The 15939-nt window shown below is 41.7% G+C and overlaps 1 protein-coding gene across 1 annotated transcript in view; it reads right to left on the bottom strand.

The window, feature by feature from the left end:
* The window catches only part of EEPD1 (endonuclease/exonuclease/phosphatase family domain containing 1), a 77491-nt gene that overhangs the window by 36089 nt on the left and 25463 nt on the right, over window positions 1-15939 (bottom strand). Inside the window, exon 2 of the mRNA XM_062497258.1 lies at window positions 8340-8391. Coding sequence (XP_062353242.1) covers window positions 8340-8391 — 52 coding nt within the window. The remainder of the gene's footprint in view (window positions 1-8339; window positions 8392-15939) is intronic.

The raw sequence follows: 15939 nt of genomic DNA, 5'->3' as shown, positions 1-15939 counted from the left end.
AGCGTATGCATCCAAGGAGTTCCTAGAGTTTGTCTAGCAGTGGGAAGAGGAACATAAAACTGGCATACCCCACTCCCCCACAGGCCAAGGTGTGATCGACCATGCCCACTAGATGCTCAAACAGGTCCTGGCAAGACAGAGCAGTTCAACTGTGTGGATGTCTCCACAGCAGAAGCTCTGTAAACCCATGTTTACTATCAATTTTCTGAATTGTTCCTTTGAAAATATGAGTCCCCCTCTGGTTTGTCACTTTAACAGTGGTAATCAATTCAAATTGTCCCAGTGTCCACCAGTCTTGATTAGGGACCCAGAAACTTGGGAAATCAAAGGTCCCTATGAACTTGTTACCTGGGGGCATGATTATGCATGTGTATCCACCCCCTCAGGCCCTTGGTGGATTCCCCAGAAGCGGGTAAAACCTTTTGTCCCCAAACATCCAGCTCCAGCAGAAGGGGACGAGAAGCAAGTTTCAGTTGCTTCAAAAAGAAGACGCCACTGGAAAAAGGAGAAAACGTCTTCCTGAAATATGGCTTACTTGCAGCAGATGGACTTTTAATATGCTTTACAAAATGTTTGTTTTTCCCTTTTAGAAAAATTCTACCTCCCATCCAACCTTGCAATGAGCCCTAGCTATGTTGTCATCCTGTTCACACTGAGCAGCCTGACAACTGCATGGATCGTCCCTCAGCCACGTCAAAACATCTAGGTGACCCTGGCACAGACACTCCAGCAAGAAAACATATGCCTGTCCACTGCAGCAGTAAATAACCCTATGTCCACCTACCTGGTAGGGATCCCATTGAAGGCTGGAGAATATCCATCCAGTTTTGATACATACATCCCTAACCAAGTTCCCGAGTCACACAGTATCCAACCCCACAAAAAATCGTCAGCAGCATGCTGTAATTATTAAGAACCCCATAGAGGAGTGGCTGCCAAGTCTACACAAGCTCAGGAACCCCAAGAATTAGAGCTATTGGGTTCCTCCCCAGCCCCATATTGCATTCATTTTACCTTCAGCCCAAAGCCTTCTAGAATCAAAGCCTTCCACACTGCCAAAAGGTGGTGTAATATTCTGAGCCATGTTGCAGCAGACAACCCGTATCATTCAAGTCCCAAAAGCCTCCCTAAAGGGCTGTTCTTAATCTGTGGGGATCGGGGATGGGCAGGAATCCCTTCTCTGCTATTAGGAGGGCTATGTACCATCGGGCGGTTGTCTCTGTTAGCACCCAACCAAACATTAATTACAGAGTGGACTCGCAAAAATAATTCAGCTAACAAAATTCAAAAGAGAAGTGCTGACAATTTGGACCCAAACTGTGATTCTGAAATTTTTCATTGGGCCATGTCAAGAAGAATTGCTGTTTCCATATTCTATCCATGGGTCGCAGCAGTCAAAACTCTAGGTGAATTGGGCCACCTAGAGTGCTGGGTGGTCAAACAGGCAAACTTAACACCCACCACCATCAGTTCCCTCCTAGAAGATGGGGAAATTACCAGGCAGGCCACACTCCAAAATCGTGCAGCCATAGACTTCCTCCTGCTGCTGCATGGATATGAGTGCCAGGAATTTGAAGGACTTTGTTGCATGAACGTAATCTTGAAAGCTCCCAGCATCCACGCAGCCCTCCGAGACATGAAGAGCTTAATCGGACAAGTAAAGCAAGAATCCGAGGATTGGTTCAGTGAATTGTTCAAAGGCTGCGGACTCACGGGGTGGTGGACTTCCATAGTTAAAACAATTTTGTTATTTTTTGTTGTCCTTTTTCTAATAGTGTTGATGCTTGGAACCTTACACTGCTTAATTTTTAAAGCCATTAATGGTCTCATTCCTTCTACCTCAGTAGTCAACCACATAGAGTTGACAAACCAAAAGCAGTCTAACTTGCCCGCAAACTTTAAGTGGTGGGCAACTCAATGTTCTGAATCAGAATGAACCCAATGCCTTTTTTTTAACTTATTTTAACAAAAAAAGGGGGAGATGTTGTATTGCACTAAATAGTTTGGTTTGTTTACAGGGTTTAGGGTTACTATATTGCACTGAATGGTGTGTTCTGTACTCCCCCTGGTTTGTGGTGTTGGTTAAGTCCTCCCCTCACCCCTTCCCTTCAGTTGTACCCCACTGATTGTGGTTCTATTCCCCTCCTCCCCTTCCCCTGAATTTAAAACTCCCTGCCATCATTTGTTCAGGCTCTTTGGTCCCCTGGAGTTTGTTTTGTCAATAAAGCAGGATTGTGGTCCTGGGAAGAAAGAAGCCTCCTTGATCTTGTACCTTTGTCCATGCTGAAAACCTCCCCCATCTCTGACCTAAGCTAGGTGAGGCAGGCTAGAGAGTGGGGGGTTTTGCAGCAAATTACAGCTATTCTTCCCTTCACTCTGAGATTTCATCACTCCAGAGGGTGAAGTCTGAAAAAAAATAATACTTTGTATTCCTGAATATTACCTGCACTCAGGTAAACAAGCAAGATGAGGGAGAGAGGGGGAAATACAGGGAGGGTGTTGGAAAGCAAAAGGGTAAAGTAATAGGGAATAAGGTGAGACAAAGAATTAAAGCAAAATCAGTGGGATGATTTGGAATAATCTCCTTTTACTCTAAGTGATCAATCATTGACTCCATGGTATCTTTGAAGGAACAGGGCAGGAGGACTCACATCAGCTGATGGACTCTGTTAAGTCCATCTCATAGCTCAGAGACCTGACTCCAGCTATCCTCTCTAGAAATGGGGAGCAGAAAAATAAGGCAATGACAGGGCTGGAAGAAACTGATCTAATGTCCTGAGTCAGTGGCCAAGCTGACATCCCCTTTACCCAATCTCTGAAAGCAAGACTGCTGTTTCCTTACCTGACTCTAGAGGACATCCAAATGTACTTAATTTTCAAAAGGATCAACATCCTTTCTGGAAAGGACAGGTCTAAGAACAGGCAGTAAATATAACTCATTTATAGCAAGTAATTAATTCACTGCAAATTGCCTTATGATTTTTTTTAACCAACAGCCCAAAGCAAGATTGTAAGATAGGGCTCGCACTGTACAGAAGGATTATGGCAATTAAAAATATGCACACAAAGACTCAGTCCCAGACTAACTACATTTCCGGGCATCACATCAAATGCACACACAACCATATTTATATTCATGCAAGCAAGATGGGATATGCCTATGCGTACCACTGCAAATGAAAAACAGCAGCTCTTTCAAACACCAAAAAGCTCCTAGGGATAACCTTTCACAAACAAACAACCTGTTCTGCTTGGAGAGGGATTTTATAAAGAACAGAGATTACAATGGGCTTAATCATGATAAAACACTGATCTGGCTCAATCTACTCAAAAGCAGACAAAAGATAAATAAAAACCTCCAGCAGATGCATTTAATACTGGGAATTCTGGAACCTCAATTGACGTCATACTTTTTATGCTCTGATAATATCTGGAGGAAACAGTACACTGGATCAAGAAAACAAAAGCAAATTTTTAGTTAAAATTCTCCATGTGCTGTGTAAAAGGAAGGCGGCTACAGCAGGGAACAACACAGGGCAGCTCAGCATTTTACAAACCTCTTTTTGACTGCAGCTGAAATTGCACCAGCAAAGTGATGCTACTAAAAAGAAACAAGCAACCCCTTTTTGCCTCATCTCCTGCATCTTACCCTGTAAAACTGTGCAATAGTAGTCACCGAATTTCCCCTCACACAAAAGCCACTTCTGATCAATGGCAGTCATGTTAAATTTCTTCTAGTAAAATAATGCCACCTCCTCAGTATCACCCCAGTTGTACTTCACTGATTCCTCATGCACAGTGTGAAAATTCTGTGTGATGGGAAGGGGCTAAATTTAGCAAATATTTCCCAGATAGAGACATCTGGTCTTTCCTATGGCTGAGGAAATCCAGGAAACTGATTCCACATCATGGAAGACAACTCCAGCCATTAGTACTGCTGAAGCAGGTGGGAAAAGTAAAGAAATGAGCACAGATTGTAGAGACTGCTTACAGAGCTAAGTTTTCCATTTAATGCAACAAGGTAAATACGAAGAAAGAGAAATAGCTCTTTAGATGGGGTGGGGGGGAATCTACCTGGAGGAGAAGGCTAATCAGAGTTTTCTCATTCCATCATCTCCAGCAGAAATTCCCAATGGATGAGCAGGTACGGTTAGGCCAGCAGACAGAAGACATCCCTTGCTGTATTGAGAAGGCACACGACTGTCTGTCCTCATGTCCAGAGAATGCATTCTGTGCTTCAGAGGTACCAGCTGAAGGACTTTCAATCCCTCTTGATTTGTGACCTCCTGGTAATTGTTTTGTTTTTTTTCACTTTCTTTTCACTGACCTCTTGGACACAGCTCATGCAAATTTGCCATCATTGTTATAGGCACACCTTAATAGTGAAACTTATGTTACTTACACTGATTGTCAAGCTGCAAGTTATTGTCAACTTCCAGAATATCATCCCTAAACAAAATCAAAATTTTCACCCCAATTCCTATTGTCTTTCAGCCCACCTAGTGTGTGTCATAGCAGTCTAAGTAGATCTCTTCTAACTTCAGGCAGAACAATCATCACTTTGCAGATTAATTCCACACTTCACAAACTGCAGATCAGAATCATGTGATTTGCATTTCCTAGACAAGAAGCCAACAAACTTTTCTGTCTGTGGAGTCAAGTGGACAGTCCTTTGTCATCTTGAGTAACAGCAGATGCATTTACATTTTAATACACAAATAGGAAAATAATGGGTTACTGTTGCTTGTCCTCAAAGCAGGCTTACATTTTAAGAAGCTGTCAGGGGATTATTAAATTTTGCAAATTATTTAACGTTCCTCTCTAATCCACCTCTGAAGGAGAAATGAGCTCAAGAGCCCCTCAACACCTGAAAAATGCAGGAGGAAATGCTTGGAATGCAAAGAATATTTTTATTTTTCTTGTAAGATGGATGACTCTTTGTGCACAACTTACTGGCATCAAGCACCAGTGAAAACAATTGCTTTGGTGTACATGTTTGCCTATGGAAAAGGGCTATGAATTTAAATGCTAAAACAGTTACTAATTTGAAATGTCACCTGGCTAGGCAGTTCAACCTAATTACTTACACAGATTTATTTTTAAACTATAAAAACAGCATGTTCCTTGGGAGAGTTATTCTTTCCCCTTCCCCAGATAAATACAATTAACATTTATCAAGTAGAATAATTCTTCTGCAATTAAGAACTTGCCAAAATTAGAAAAGGTACTCAAAAACACACTGGGGCAAGAATGTCCCTGGGATTGTCTCCCAGAACTGTACTTCTGGAACAAGAGATGTTCCATACAGGACTTGGCACCAACAAGCCTGCATGCCTGTGATACTTCTTTCTAAAGCCTGAGCAGCCTTGAACCCTTGTGGGGACGACTGGAAACCCTCCCATGGCATCTTGCCATCTGTGTTCTTCCCTGCCCTCGGCAAGTGTGAGCCGCACTTCTGAAAGGAAGTAATGCAATCCCACAGCAGCAGAGCAAGGGGGCAGGGGGAAGCAAACACATCAATTTGAAGGTTCAAGGTAGGAAAAAATACAGGTAAGCACAGACTTGGTTTTAAGCTGCCTGCAAGACCACTCACATGGAGCCTGTGCTGGAATGTATCTGATGGGTTACAGAAAAAAGCCCCAAAAGCAAACTCATCTATGACCCAGAATTTTCTCCAGGTAAAGACTCTTGTTCTTCTTATGTGACTTGATTCACTGAAATAATTATTTTCCCATTCCTCCTAACAACAGTAAGCATGTTGTTAGTAAGCATGCTGGGGCTCAGCTCCACAAGGAGCACCCTGTCTGTGGTGCTTTCAGGTGCCTGTGGCACCCCAGAAAAACAAACCAGCTCATGAGCAGCATCCAAGGGTCAGTCAAGCTTGTCCCAATCCAGGACAGGCTGTAATTAAACTCTGCCAATCATGTATCCTGATTTGGCAACACCAGGCATAAATGCCACTAAGTACAGTAGATTTTCAGCTTAAAAGGCAATTTTGTCCCAATTTGCCAAAACGTTGGAGTTTAGGAGATTAAACAAATGGACTCTTTGCATGACACAAAGCTTCTCACAGTTCATTTTCAATAGCCAAGGTGGGAGAAACATTTAAAGACATTTAAGTACCTAAGATAGAATGGCACAAAATCCTTTTCCAGAAAGCAAGAACCCAACAATTCAAGCAAGCCCTCCCAGCTTGCTCCAACAGTCCACTGTCTTCATGTGCCTCACCTCACAGTCTGCCTGTGTTATACAGGGCCAGAATAATTTGATGACACTGTCCTGAAGCCCTGGTTCTCAAGAGACAAGCTGCATATGCCCTTAACTTCAATGTGGTTTGATTTCATAGAGCTAATCTGCAGCCCCTAAGTCTAGGGGACATTGCTGTTCAGCAGAGGGCTTCTGCTCAATCTGGGATTCTGTGCAAGTGTCAGAAATATATAAGAACACTTTCAAAGCTGGGCAGCAAATTTTAGAAACAAGGAAAGTTTCCAAAGTTCCAAATCATCTATGAGAGACTGGAAAATGTCCTACAGGAAAAGCGGTTTTAAGTTACCATGTCTGTAGCTACTTTAAGGGAAACTTCCCTTTGAAAACCAGAAATACCCATTTTTGAATAAATAATAAAATATTATCATTTGATATTCTGTATTCCAGCAGTATAATGCTGATAAATTATGACTTAAGTATACAAAATTCAGCATGGTGTTCTCAAAACCTGACTCTGCAAGCAGGCTGAACAAGAGATTGCATTCTATCCTGTGTGTTTCTTTTCACTCCTGTACTTAAAAAATGAAGACAGCAAATTTCTTTGAACTTACATGATTCAAGCCTGTTTTTTTCCATAGGGCTAAACCAGCTTTTTTAATTCTTTAGGCTTGGCATTGTATGAAAGCAGATATCAAATATTCAGAGAGCTCAATTTAGAAAGACCATTTTTCTGAGGCTGAGCCTTTCCAAAGAGCTTCCTGAAGTGCTCCAGACAATGCCTCAAACTTTTGGTCCCAACAGGCTGAGGTCACTTAACCTTTCCAGGCCATGTTTTTGGAGGTAAGATACCTCCAAAAGGAAGATACGGGTCTGTTGGAAAGGTGAGAAGTGTACAGGGTGTGAGAATTCAGAGAATCTGACTGCTGCAAACTATGAAAATTTTCTAACTTCAACCTGTTTTGCACAATGAGTGGTTGAGAACTATGTCTTGTTCATGTGTGAAAACCTACAATGTCTCCTGCGTAGTCCTCTGTCACTGCTTTTTATCAAAATCTACCTCTTCATGTCAAAATCAGAGTTCACTAACACCAGTGAAAAGATGCTCTGTTGGAATTAACTGGGGTGTATGGAGGACCTTGGTGAAATGGATCTCCAGTTAGCAGCAAAGCACAAGTCTGAAGCACCCACTGCTGGTGTATTTAATTTTACTCATTATTTCTAGAATATCCAGCAAATGCAGCCTGAACACAGCTCTGCAGGACCTCCTCCTTCAAACAGACAAGACTGCGTTCAAGGCAGGAGAAGGGTTTCTCCTTCCTCCCCAAGCCTTGCCACACCACTTGTAGGTACAGAGAGGCTGCTTGGGTCAGGACCAGCTCAATGCCTGCTCTAAAACAGCAGTTTTTCCAACAGAGTTCAGAATCCAGTTGCTTTCTTTGCATCCCAAAAAGTCTCTCATGCTGCCTCACAGCTGGCTCCTTGCTCTTGCAGGTGAAGGAGTTAATGTAAAAAGTGAAGGGAAGCCACTGGTCCCAGTATAGGCACTGGGAGTCCGGTTCTACATGCCAGCCCAGAAGAAGCATAAAGCAGTAAGAAATGTGGTTCTTCATCCAGAAAAAGGCCATCATAGAACAGTTTGGGTTGGAAGGGAACTTGGAAAATCATCTGGTTCCAACCCCCCTGCCATGGGCAGGGACACCTTTCACCAGACCAGGTGGCTCAGTGCCCCATCCAACCTGGCCTTGAAGACTTCCAGAGATGAGGCATCCATAGCCCTGAGGAACCTGTTCAAGTGCCTTCTCACCCTTACAGTAAAGAATTTCTTCTGTATATCTGATCTGAGCCTGCTGTGCTTGCAATACCCTTGGATGAAGAGCAACACTGGGTTTTATTAGTTACTTCTTATTATTAAGCATTGCTTACCCCAAGCTTGCTGTAAAATCAGAAAACACCAAAACCACATGATCAGCTTAGACAAAACATTGACCCTCTGCCTTCCTGCACTATGTAGCTAGGAAGATGTCCTATTTTGTGCAGCATGGTATTCCATGAAGTTAGGAAGCACAACTAACACAGAGGCCTTCAAGAGCTTAAATGTGTTACAATTGTTGCATTAGATGTGCTTTCAATACCTTTTCCAGTGCTTCTCTGTCAGTCAGCTCCTGGACAGCCAAAAGCTTGATACTGTAAGAAAGAAACAGAGAAAAAGAGAATTCATCACTCCACTGCAAGCATTACAGAAATCTAAGAAACAGCAGAACTGAAGATCACTTTTTATCTTCTCTCTTGACAAAAGAAATACAAGAAATGCTCATGATGAAACAAAGCAAGAGAGACAATGTCATGTTGTTTGCCTTGAATTAGCCATCACAAGCAGATTTTTTGGTTTCCAAATTACAAGTGTATCTAAATTTGCCTTACAGAGAAACTGCATCAGTCATTACTTTTGAATTATCCCAAATTTATAAAGGATCTTCTGAACAACAAACACAGAAAAATATTCTAAACATTTCTGTCAGTTGTAGTCAGCTTTGTTTCTCAGTGTTAACAGGTTTCTATGAGTCCCAAAAAGCCATTTCCAGAGATTTACAATATTATACATGAGGTACAGTAATTAAGACAATGCAGCTCAAGAAATTTGAGGGAGAGATGAGGGAAATGTGTACTGCCATTTAAAATTATGTCAAATGGATAATCCTCAATTATTATTCTTGTAATGCCTTTTGCTAATCAATCAGAAATTTATTCACCTACTTAATCTTTTCTAAGTTTACCTCTAGGGTCTAAATCCTGCACACTGAATTTCATTCACGTCAACAAGGTAATGAGAGTCACTCAAGCAGGATTCTACCTGTATTGCAGCTCCACAAGCTCACTTCCCTTACCCAGTCTTAAACCCAGTCACTTAATATAGTATCCTTGGACTCCAAAGGACAATTTCCTCCACCCAGGGATACAAAAACATTTGCATGGCAACAGAAGAATCAAACTATGCATATAAAGATTGTTTAAATTACTCTCACCACCCTGCACACAGTAAAAAGCCAGTATAGTTAATAGCTCATATTCAAGAAGGTGTGAATAGCCAACACAGAGGTCAGCCAAAGGATATAATACAAAAAGTTTCATTAGCCTTTCAAAACCTCAGAGCAATATTGTATAATTCTTGAGCATCCACTGCCACCTTATAGGCTAATTTTATACATCCATCCTGCAAACAGCAGCTGGCAAAGCACAGTTCTAGTCCTGTCCAACTTTGGCTTTCCACTGCAGGTATTCACAGCCTAATCCCTAAACACCAATGTGCTTTCCCTTTAATGGACTTATAGCTTTCATTGTCTTCAAGGTATCATAAAAAGCCTATAGCCAATGAATTATAAAACAGCCACGGATAATGCATTTCTAGTCTGCAGAGACTATTACTACTAAGACAAAGAGGGTGGAGATGGTTCAGAAAACAATGGGATAATGAAGAAAATGAAAAAGGTATTCCATTAAAGCCCAACCACTGTGGTAGTAGGAGACATGTGATTCGCTGTTACTGTTTGGTGAACACACTAGACTGCACACACACACATTCAGCTGAACTGGAAAGCACTTAGTACAAAACCAATACAAGGTATTTTTAAACAACTTTCCTTGTAATTCAGCCAGCATGCAAAATAAAGATGGGCTGGGCAGCAAGCAAAGAAGGCAGCTCCATTAAAAACACTGCAGTGCTGTGTCCAACTCAGTAGGAGCCTCAGCTGATGCACCCTGGAGAACAAAGTCCAATAACTCAAGCAGTAACAATGCAGCCACAGTCAAGCCCTCTGAATTCAGGAGTCATCTGTTCATTTTGGATGACCCACCATTTTGGATGCGCTCAGGGTGCTCACAGCCACTTGGGCTGTTGCAAATGTGGCTTCAAGTCTGTGTGTACATGAGTTGGGGGTATGCAAATTACATTTGTCTTTTTCTTTTTGAAACTAGGCTTTTTGATTACCTAATCAAATCAGTCGAGGCTGCAGATAGTTCAACCAATTGACTGATTTATTTCTAAAATGTTATTTGCAAGCTACCTGACACTCAATTGCTGCAGAAAAAAGATGTAGACGGCCCCAAAAGCAAGCACTGCTTTCATTAAAAATCATCATCTCATTGTAAAAACCTTTTGCACCTGCAAAGCCCCACAAGAACTTCTGCAACTGTTATGTGTTCCTTTAACACAAAGTATCCAGTCCCACAGAAGCAAATAACGAAACAGGAAGCAGGAATCTTTTTGCTTTATTTCATTACATTATGGAGATGATGTATCAGAGATGAAGAAACCATACAGAGAGTTTACATCTTGTAGACATACTGCATATACAGGTTCAGAATCAAACCTCAATTCAAAGTTGCTGCATGATTTGCAGCAACATTGGTTTGATTCCTGCAGAGAAAAATACTTCCTGGGCTGTTACAAATTAAGAGATCAATGTTTGCCCAGTGCTTTACTCTTTTCTCCTCAGGTGACATCTGAAAATACCTCAGGTATTTTATTTTTCCTTGTGAACACAAGCATCGGCCTTCATACAAGCAGCTGCAAGATCCTTCTTTCCTTAAAGCACCATCACAACCACTGTCACTGTCTATTGGATTACAGCCCACGACCTGGAAAATTGCTCTAGATAATCAGTTATTTACTGCTATTTCTTCCAGAAGTTCCAAGCAACATTAATATGTTCTACTTGATGCAGTGTCAGCTTGGAAATGGAGCTTCTTTCAAGGCTGCTGTTTTAGGCACTTGATGTTTCAAAAATAAATCAGGCTGCTTATTTAGGCACTACATGAGCTATCTTACAACCACTGAGAGCAGATCACAACTTCATTTGCTGTTTGTAGCTTTTTTGTTCACCAAGGATTCCAAAGTAAATGGGAATACAGTCAGTAACTGGGGGAAGAGAGGGGGAGGAAGTCACCAATTAAAAACAGATCTCAAGTGAAATGCAAATAGAGTTACCAAAAGCCAGTGCTGAAGCCCAAGCTCTTGCAGTCTACAATACAACACTTAAGTACTCTGTTTATATATATCTTTGGCATTATTTTTTTCATCCTGATCCTTGTTGTGCAAACACTAACTCATTAATAAAGTCATAGAAAAACCATATTTCCCAAAGAAACCTTATGGCTCCTGGAGAGCCTGCTCTAACCTACCAGCTTCAAAATATACTGGTTAAGAAAGCTGTAATATAAGTAACTACTGAAAATGGCTCTGGTTGAATCTGAAACTCTGTTACAAATACTCACTGACTGAATTACTCACATGATCTATTTAAACGAAGCTATTGAAATTAATATCCTGGCACCCCAGGCACACACAAAATACTTGAAAACATGAAGTGATCAGGATGAAGGACTCTCCTCCAGCACTGAAAAAATGCAAACGTTATGTGCTGTAAAGGACACAAATCCCTCTTTTTTTTTGGCCCTGGGTGATGCATGGCATTCTCCTCTAAGGGTACTCCTTTTCGTTTCCAGATTAGTCACAGCACTGAGCAAATGCCTTTAGCTACAGCACATTTCTATGCCTCAGGGAAACATTGCAATCCTCTCTTCAAAGTCTTCTTACTTAAAAACAAGTAGCATTGGGTTTCTCTTTTTAATCCCACATACCCAGGAGTAATGTAAGTCTTTTTGGCAGTCTTTTGCAACACTGCAAACTTGCAGAAAGGTCCCTTGCTGGCTGATGCATTCCTGTTCACCGTGAGGCATCGTGACTGTTTAATTTGCACTGAGCTTCACTTCCCAGCTTGAATTCTCATTGCCCACAAAATCCCATCTGCTCTTACAGTGGGGAATGTAGGGGCTTTCCTAAGAACCACTGGACGGTCATTTGCTTGCAAACCAGTGATCCTATGGGTCTGCAGCAAGGCAGATGGGATAGACTGAGACTGCCACACAAGGCAGATCCCAGATCCATCCATTCAGAATGCACCTCAGGTGAAACCTGAGGAAGAGAAGCTGCTTCCTTCAAAACTAGCTTGAAGGGTGCTTTTAGGGGTAGAAAGCATTTTAGAATTACAGTCAGTTTCTGGATGACGCCTGCACAGAACTAGAACTGCAGCCATTACAGACACAGGTCACCTGGCTGCCAGTATCAAGAGAGAGGGTCCCCAGAGCAGAGCATCAATGTGCACAATGACCTATGTCTGCTGAGCTGAGCACAATGTGGAGCTGAACCTTCCATTGCATGTAGAACCTGGTAATTTTGAGGAAAAGAGAAAGACGAGAAAGTGAGGAAGAGTTCAGCAGACTCAGTGAAGTGTTTAGGTGAATACTTGGCCTCATGACAGTGCCCTACAAAAGCTCAATAACATACCTTTGCTTGAGGCCTGAGTTTTTCCAAAAGCGTCATGCTTTTTATCAGCCAGTGCATAAGCCTAAAGTTAACAACATTGAGAATTGCTATTTGACTTCTCTTGCTTTTCTGTTGCCTTCTTCAGCACACAGCTGTGCCAAATCTTGCTTCAGCTAGACTCACAAACATAAATACCACATGCAAAAAGCACTCAATCCCAAACCATTTTGAGCAACATTAAATAATTCCTTTATCTCTTCCTTTTAGTCTACAAACTCTTCCTCTTTGCTCTTGAGATAAGATCCCATAAACGTATCATGCCTTATGATGGTGAAGTTTTGTGGAACACTTACATATCTAAGAGTAGAGCATGAATGCCTGCAACTCAAGTGCTTACTGACTACATGTGAGTTAGTTAACAAAAGGAACAGAATAAAACCCTTTGGGCTACCAAATTTGTATGCCAAAATTGTATGTACAAAACCTACCCAAACTGGCCTCACTCATAAATCTATTCTGCTCTAAGAGATGGGCATGAAACCTGAGAGATGGACTAAAAAAAAAAAAAAATGCAGCTGAGTTGTGCGAATGGTACTTGGTACCTAGGAGGGAGCATTCCTCATCCACTACCTGCTCTCCCCCATCCCTCACCTTAGTCTCCACTTCTGCTACAGAAAGGGCGTGCTCATCACCATTCACACCACAGCCCCAGTTTTTCCTTCAGCATTTGCCAGATGACAGGGTAACAGTAAGGATGGGGAAGCTACCTACACATGTGTGTGTTCTCTGTGAGGGCTGTGGTGGTACCTGCTGCCCCAACTGTCAACAGCCTGAGGTTAAGGGCTGTGATCAACTGATTCCTGATTGTTTTAAGCATAACCAGATGCTTAGAGAAATACATGCAGAACAGGGAAAGATAACAGCCCAAAAGTGACAAATAAAAAAATACAGACCTTGTGGCTTAAACAAATGTGGGGGGAGGTAGGTGGGGTAGTGTGTCTAGAGGGGTTGGGGGTGGGTTTTTTTGCTGTTTGGCTGCTTGTTTTAAATATAGACCTGCTGCTGGCCTTGCTGCTAATGCTTAATGCAACCCAAGGCTTCTCTTCATGACTCTGTCTGCCTCTGTGATGATTACCTTTCACAAGAATGCACAAGTTTACCTTTGCACAAGGCAAAAGAATGGCAGGCTCCCACCAATAGCACAGCAGACTAAGTTTAACACAGTGAGATGATGGGGGAGCAAGTGTGAGCACCCTGGGGCTACAAAGGGATCTGTGCCACTCCTCTTCTGGGGCTGCCCTCACTGACCAGGGCAATGGGTCACCTAAGTGGGATGCCTTTCCAATGAAGGAGCAACCTTTAAGATTTTCATCAATGCACGCACTGTAAAAAGACATCTTATTTTTGCTGGCATATCCCAATAACAAAGTTGTCTTTTTCCCCCAAGACCCTGTTCACTCACACCCCCATAAAAACAAAAGAAGGATGAAAGAAAAGAATGCTCAATGATTTTTGGCCTTTTACAGTTCCTTCATCTACCCCTATGAAGTTGGATGAGGAAAAAAAACCCAGTTTCTCCTTTTCCAATAAAGGCATCTACATCTTCTCAATCACTCTTTAAATGGAAGGAAAAACTGTCCACTGCCACACCTTAACAGCTGCTGGAAGCCACCAGAGAGCTTGAAGATAAGCCGATAGGCTTGGATTGGAATATCATGCCATATTGCTTTGGGACTAACTGCCAGCTAATGATACAACAAAACATGTGGGAAGATTCTCAGGAAAAAATGTATTTACAGTAAGAAGAAATTATGATAAAATCAGGGAGCTGCATTTTCTACATATTAAATGTATTTCTATCTATCTATACTATAGATACACATAAAACAGATCATATGCACGTTATATATAATTTTCAAAACATTCATAGTTCTACATACACAATTACATCTAGGTGAATGTATTTCGTGTATTTAGGGCTACTTTTTTGCAGCTTCCTCACTGGGATGAAAGCAGACATTCTTCAATGTCTAGTCATTACTGATTTGCCTTCAGCATGGTCTGTAACCAAAAAGCAAATCAAGGCACCACAGCTGGAAAAGGAACCAGGAGTAAATAGAAGGAACAGAGAAGCTGAAATCCATCAAGCAAATTGGCAATGTAGAGAAGGCCACACAAACACTCCCACCCTGATGTTTGCATTCATGGATCCCATTACATTATGTTAGTGATAGAAGTATTTCTCATGGGGAAAAAGGAAACTGTAATGGAACTAGAAAAGTGAAAACATGAATTATGGATAGTTGCTACTGAGAGTTGAAGGGGAAGAGCAGCAGCATTACAAGGCAGGAGGAAACTGAAACAGTTAATTTCTTCTCTTTTCTATTTTAGTTGTTCCTTGGATTCAGGGATGCTCTCTACTTGCTTGTCTCTGCCCTAAACTGACATCAAAGCTACCACTTTGCAGGACCTAATAAGTTTGCATTGAGTATCTGATCTATGTTCAGCTGATGCTGTGGTTTCAGTGCAGCTGTATCATTGCAGGAAGAGAACAATGATTCATAAACTCTGAGCATTGTGTACTCCAAATGCACAAGAAAAAAAAACCCCAAAAGGCTGCAAGAACAGCAAACTTCTTCCTAGAATTCTGAAAGGGAATAAAATGTGCTCACAATGACCTATAACCACAACCAACTGCAGAAAATATGTGAATGCCCATGTATAATGAGACATGGAAGCCTTCTACACCACCTCCTTAGGAACACCCAACCAAAGCTATTTCCAAATGGGTGAAATCCATGCTGCTGTGCATAGAGACTTTCACTATGTCAGTAAGCAGAGCAGATCATACTCATTAAAATTAAGAGAGGAGCTGCTCAAAACTCAGAGAATCTCTGTGAGGCTAAAGAAATATCACTCTTATCCATCTACCCAGAAAAGGTGTCTCCTGAGTTGTGAGGCAGTGATGCTTTTTCAGGACACTTGTGCAAATTCTGGAGGGTTCTATCATAGAGAGTGGATTAGAAGCAATAGGGAAGTGTCCTATTTACCTCCTTCTCCACACAGAGGATCAGATCTTGGGCCTAATTCTTTCCTTTTTTTCAGGTAAGGGGGAAGGAGACAGGACATAATTTTGACTTGTATAGTCTCCCTGAAGATTCCCTCAAACTTTTACACTAGAGAAAGTCACAGAGGGTCATCCTTTGGGTGCCTGCAATGCCCATGTATATAATGTTCTTTCTTTCATTATTTTGTTCATAAATCTGCATTTGAGGTACAGAGTACTGAAGACTCAAGCACTGTACTAACCATACTTTTCAGAAAGTGTGAACATTTGACTAAGTTAGAGGCCATCCTATGGCCTTTTCTCTAGATATCTAGTTATTATTCTTTCCTGTCCTTCTCCAATT

The sequence above is a fragment of the Cinclus cinclus genome, chromosome 1, assembly GCF_963662255.1.
Source record: "Cinclus cinclus chromosome 1, bCinCin1.1, whole genome shotgun sequence".
NCBI lineage: Eukaryota > Metazoa > Chordata > Aves > Passeriformes > Cinclidae > Cinclus > Cinclus cinclus.
The sequence above is the reverse complement of the archived record's forward strand: the minus strand, read 5'-3'. Positions and strand labels throughout refer to the sequence as shown.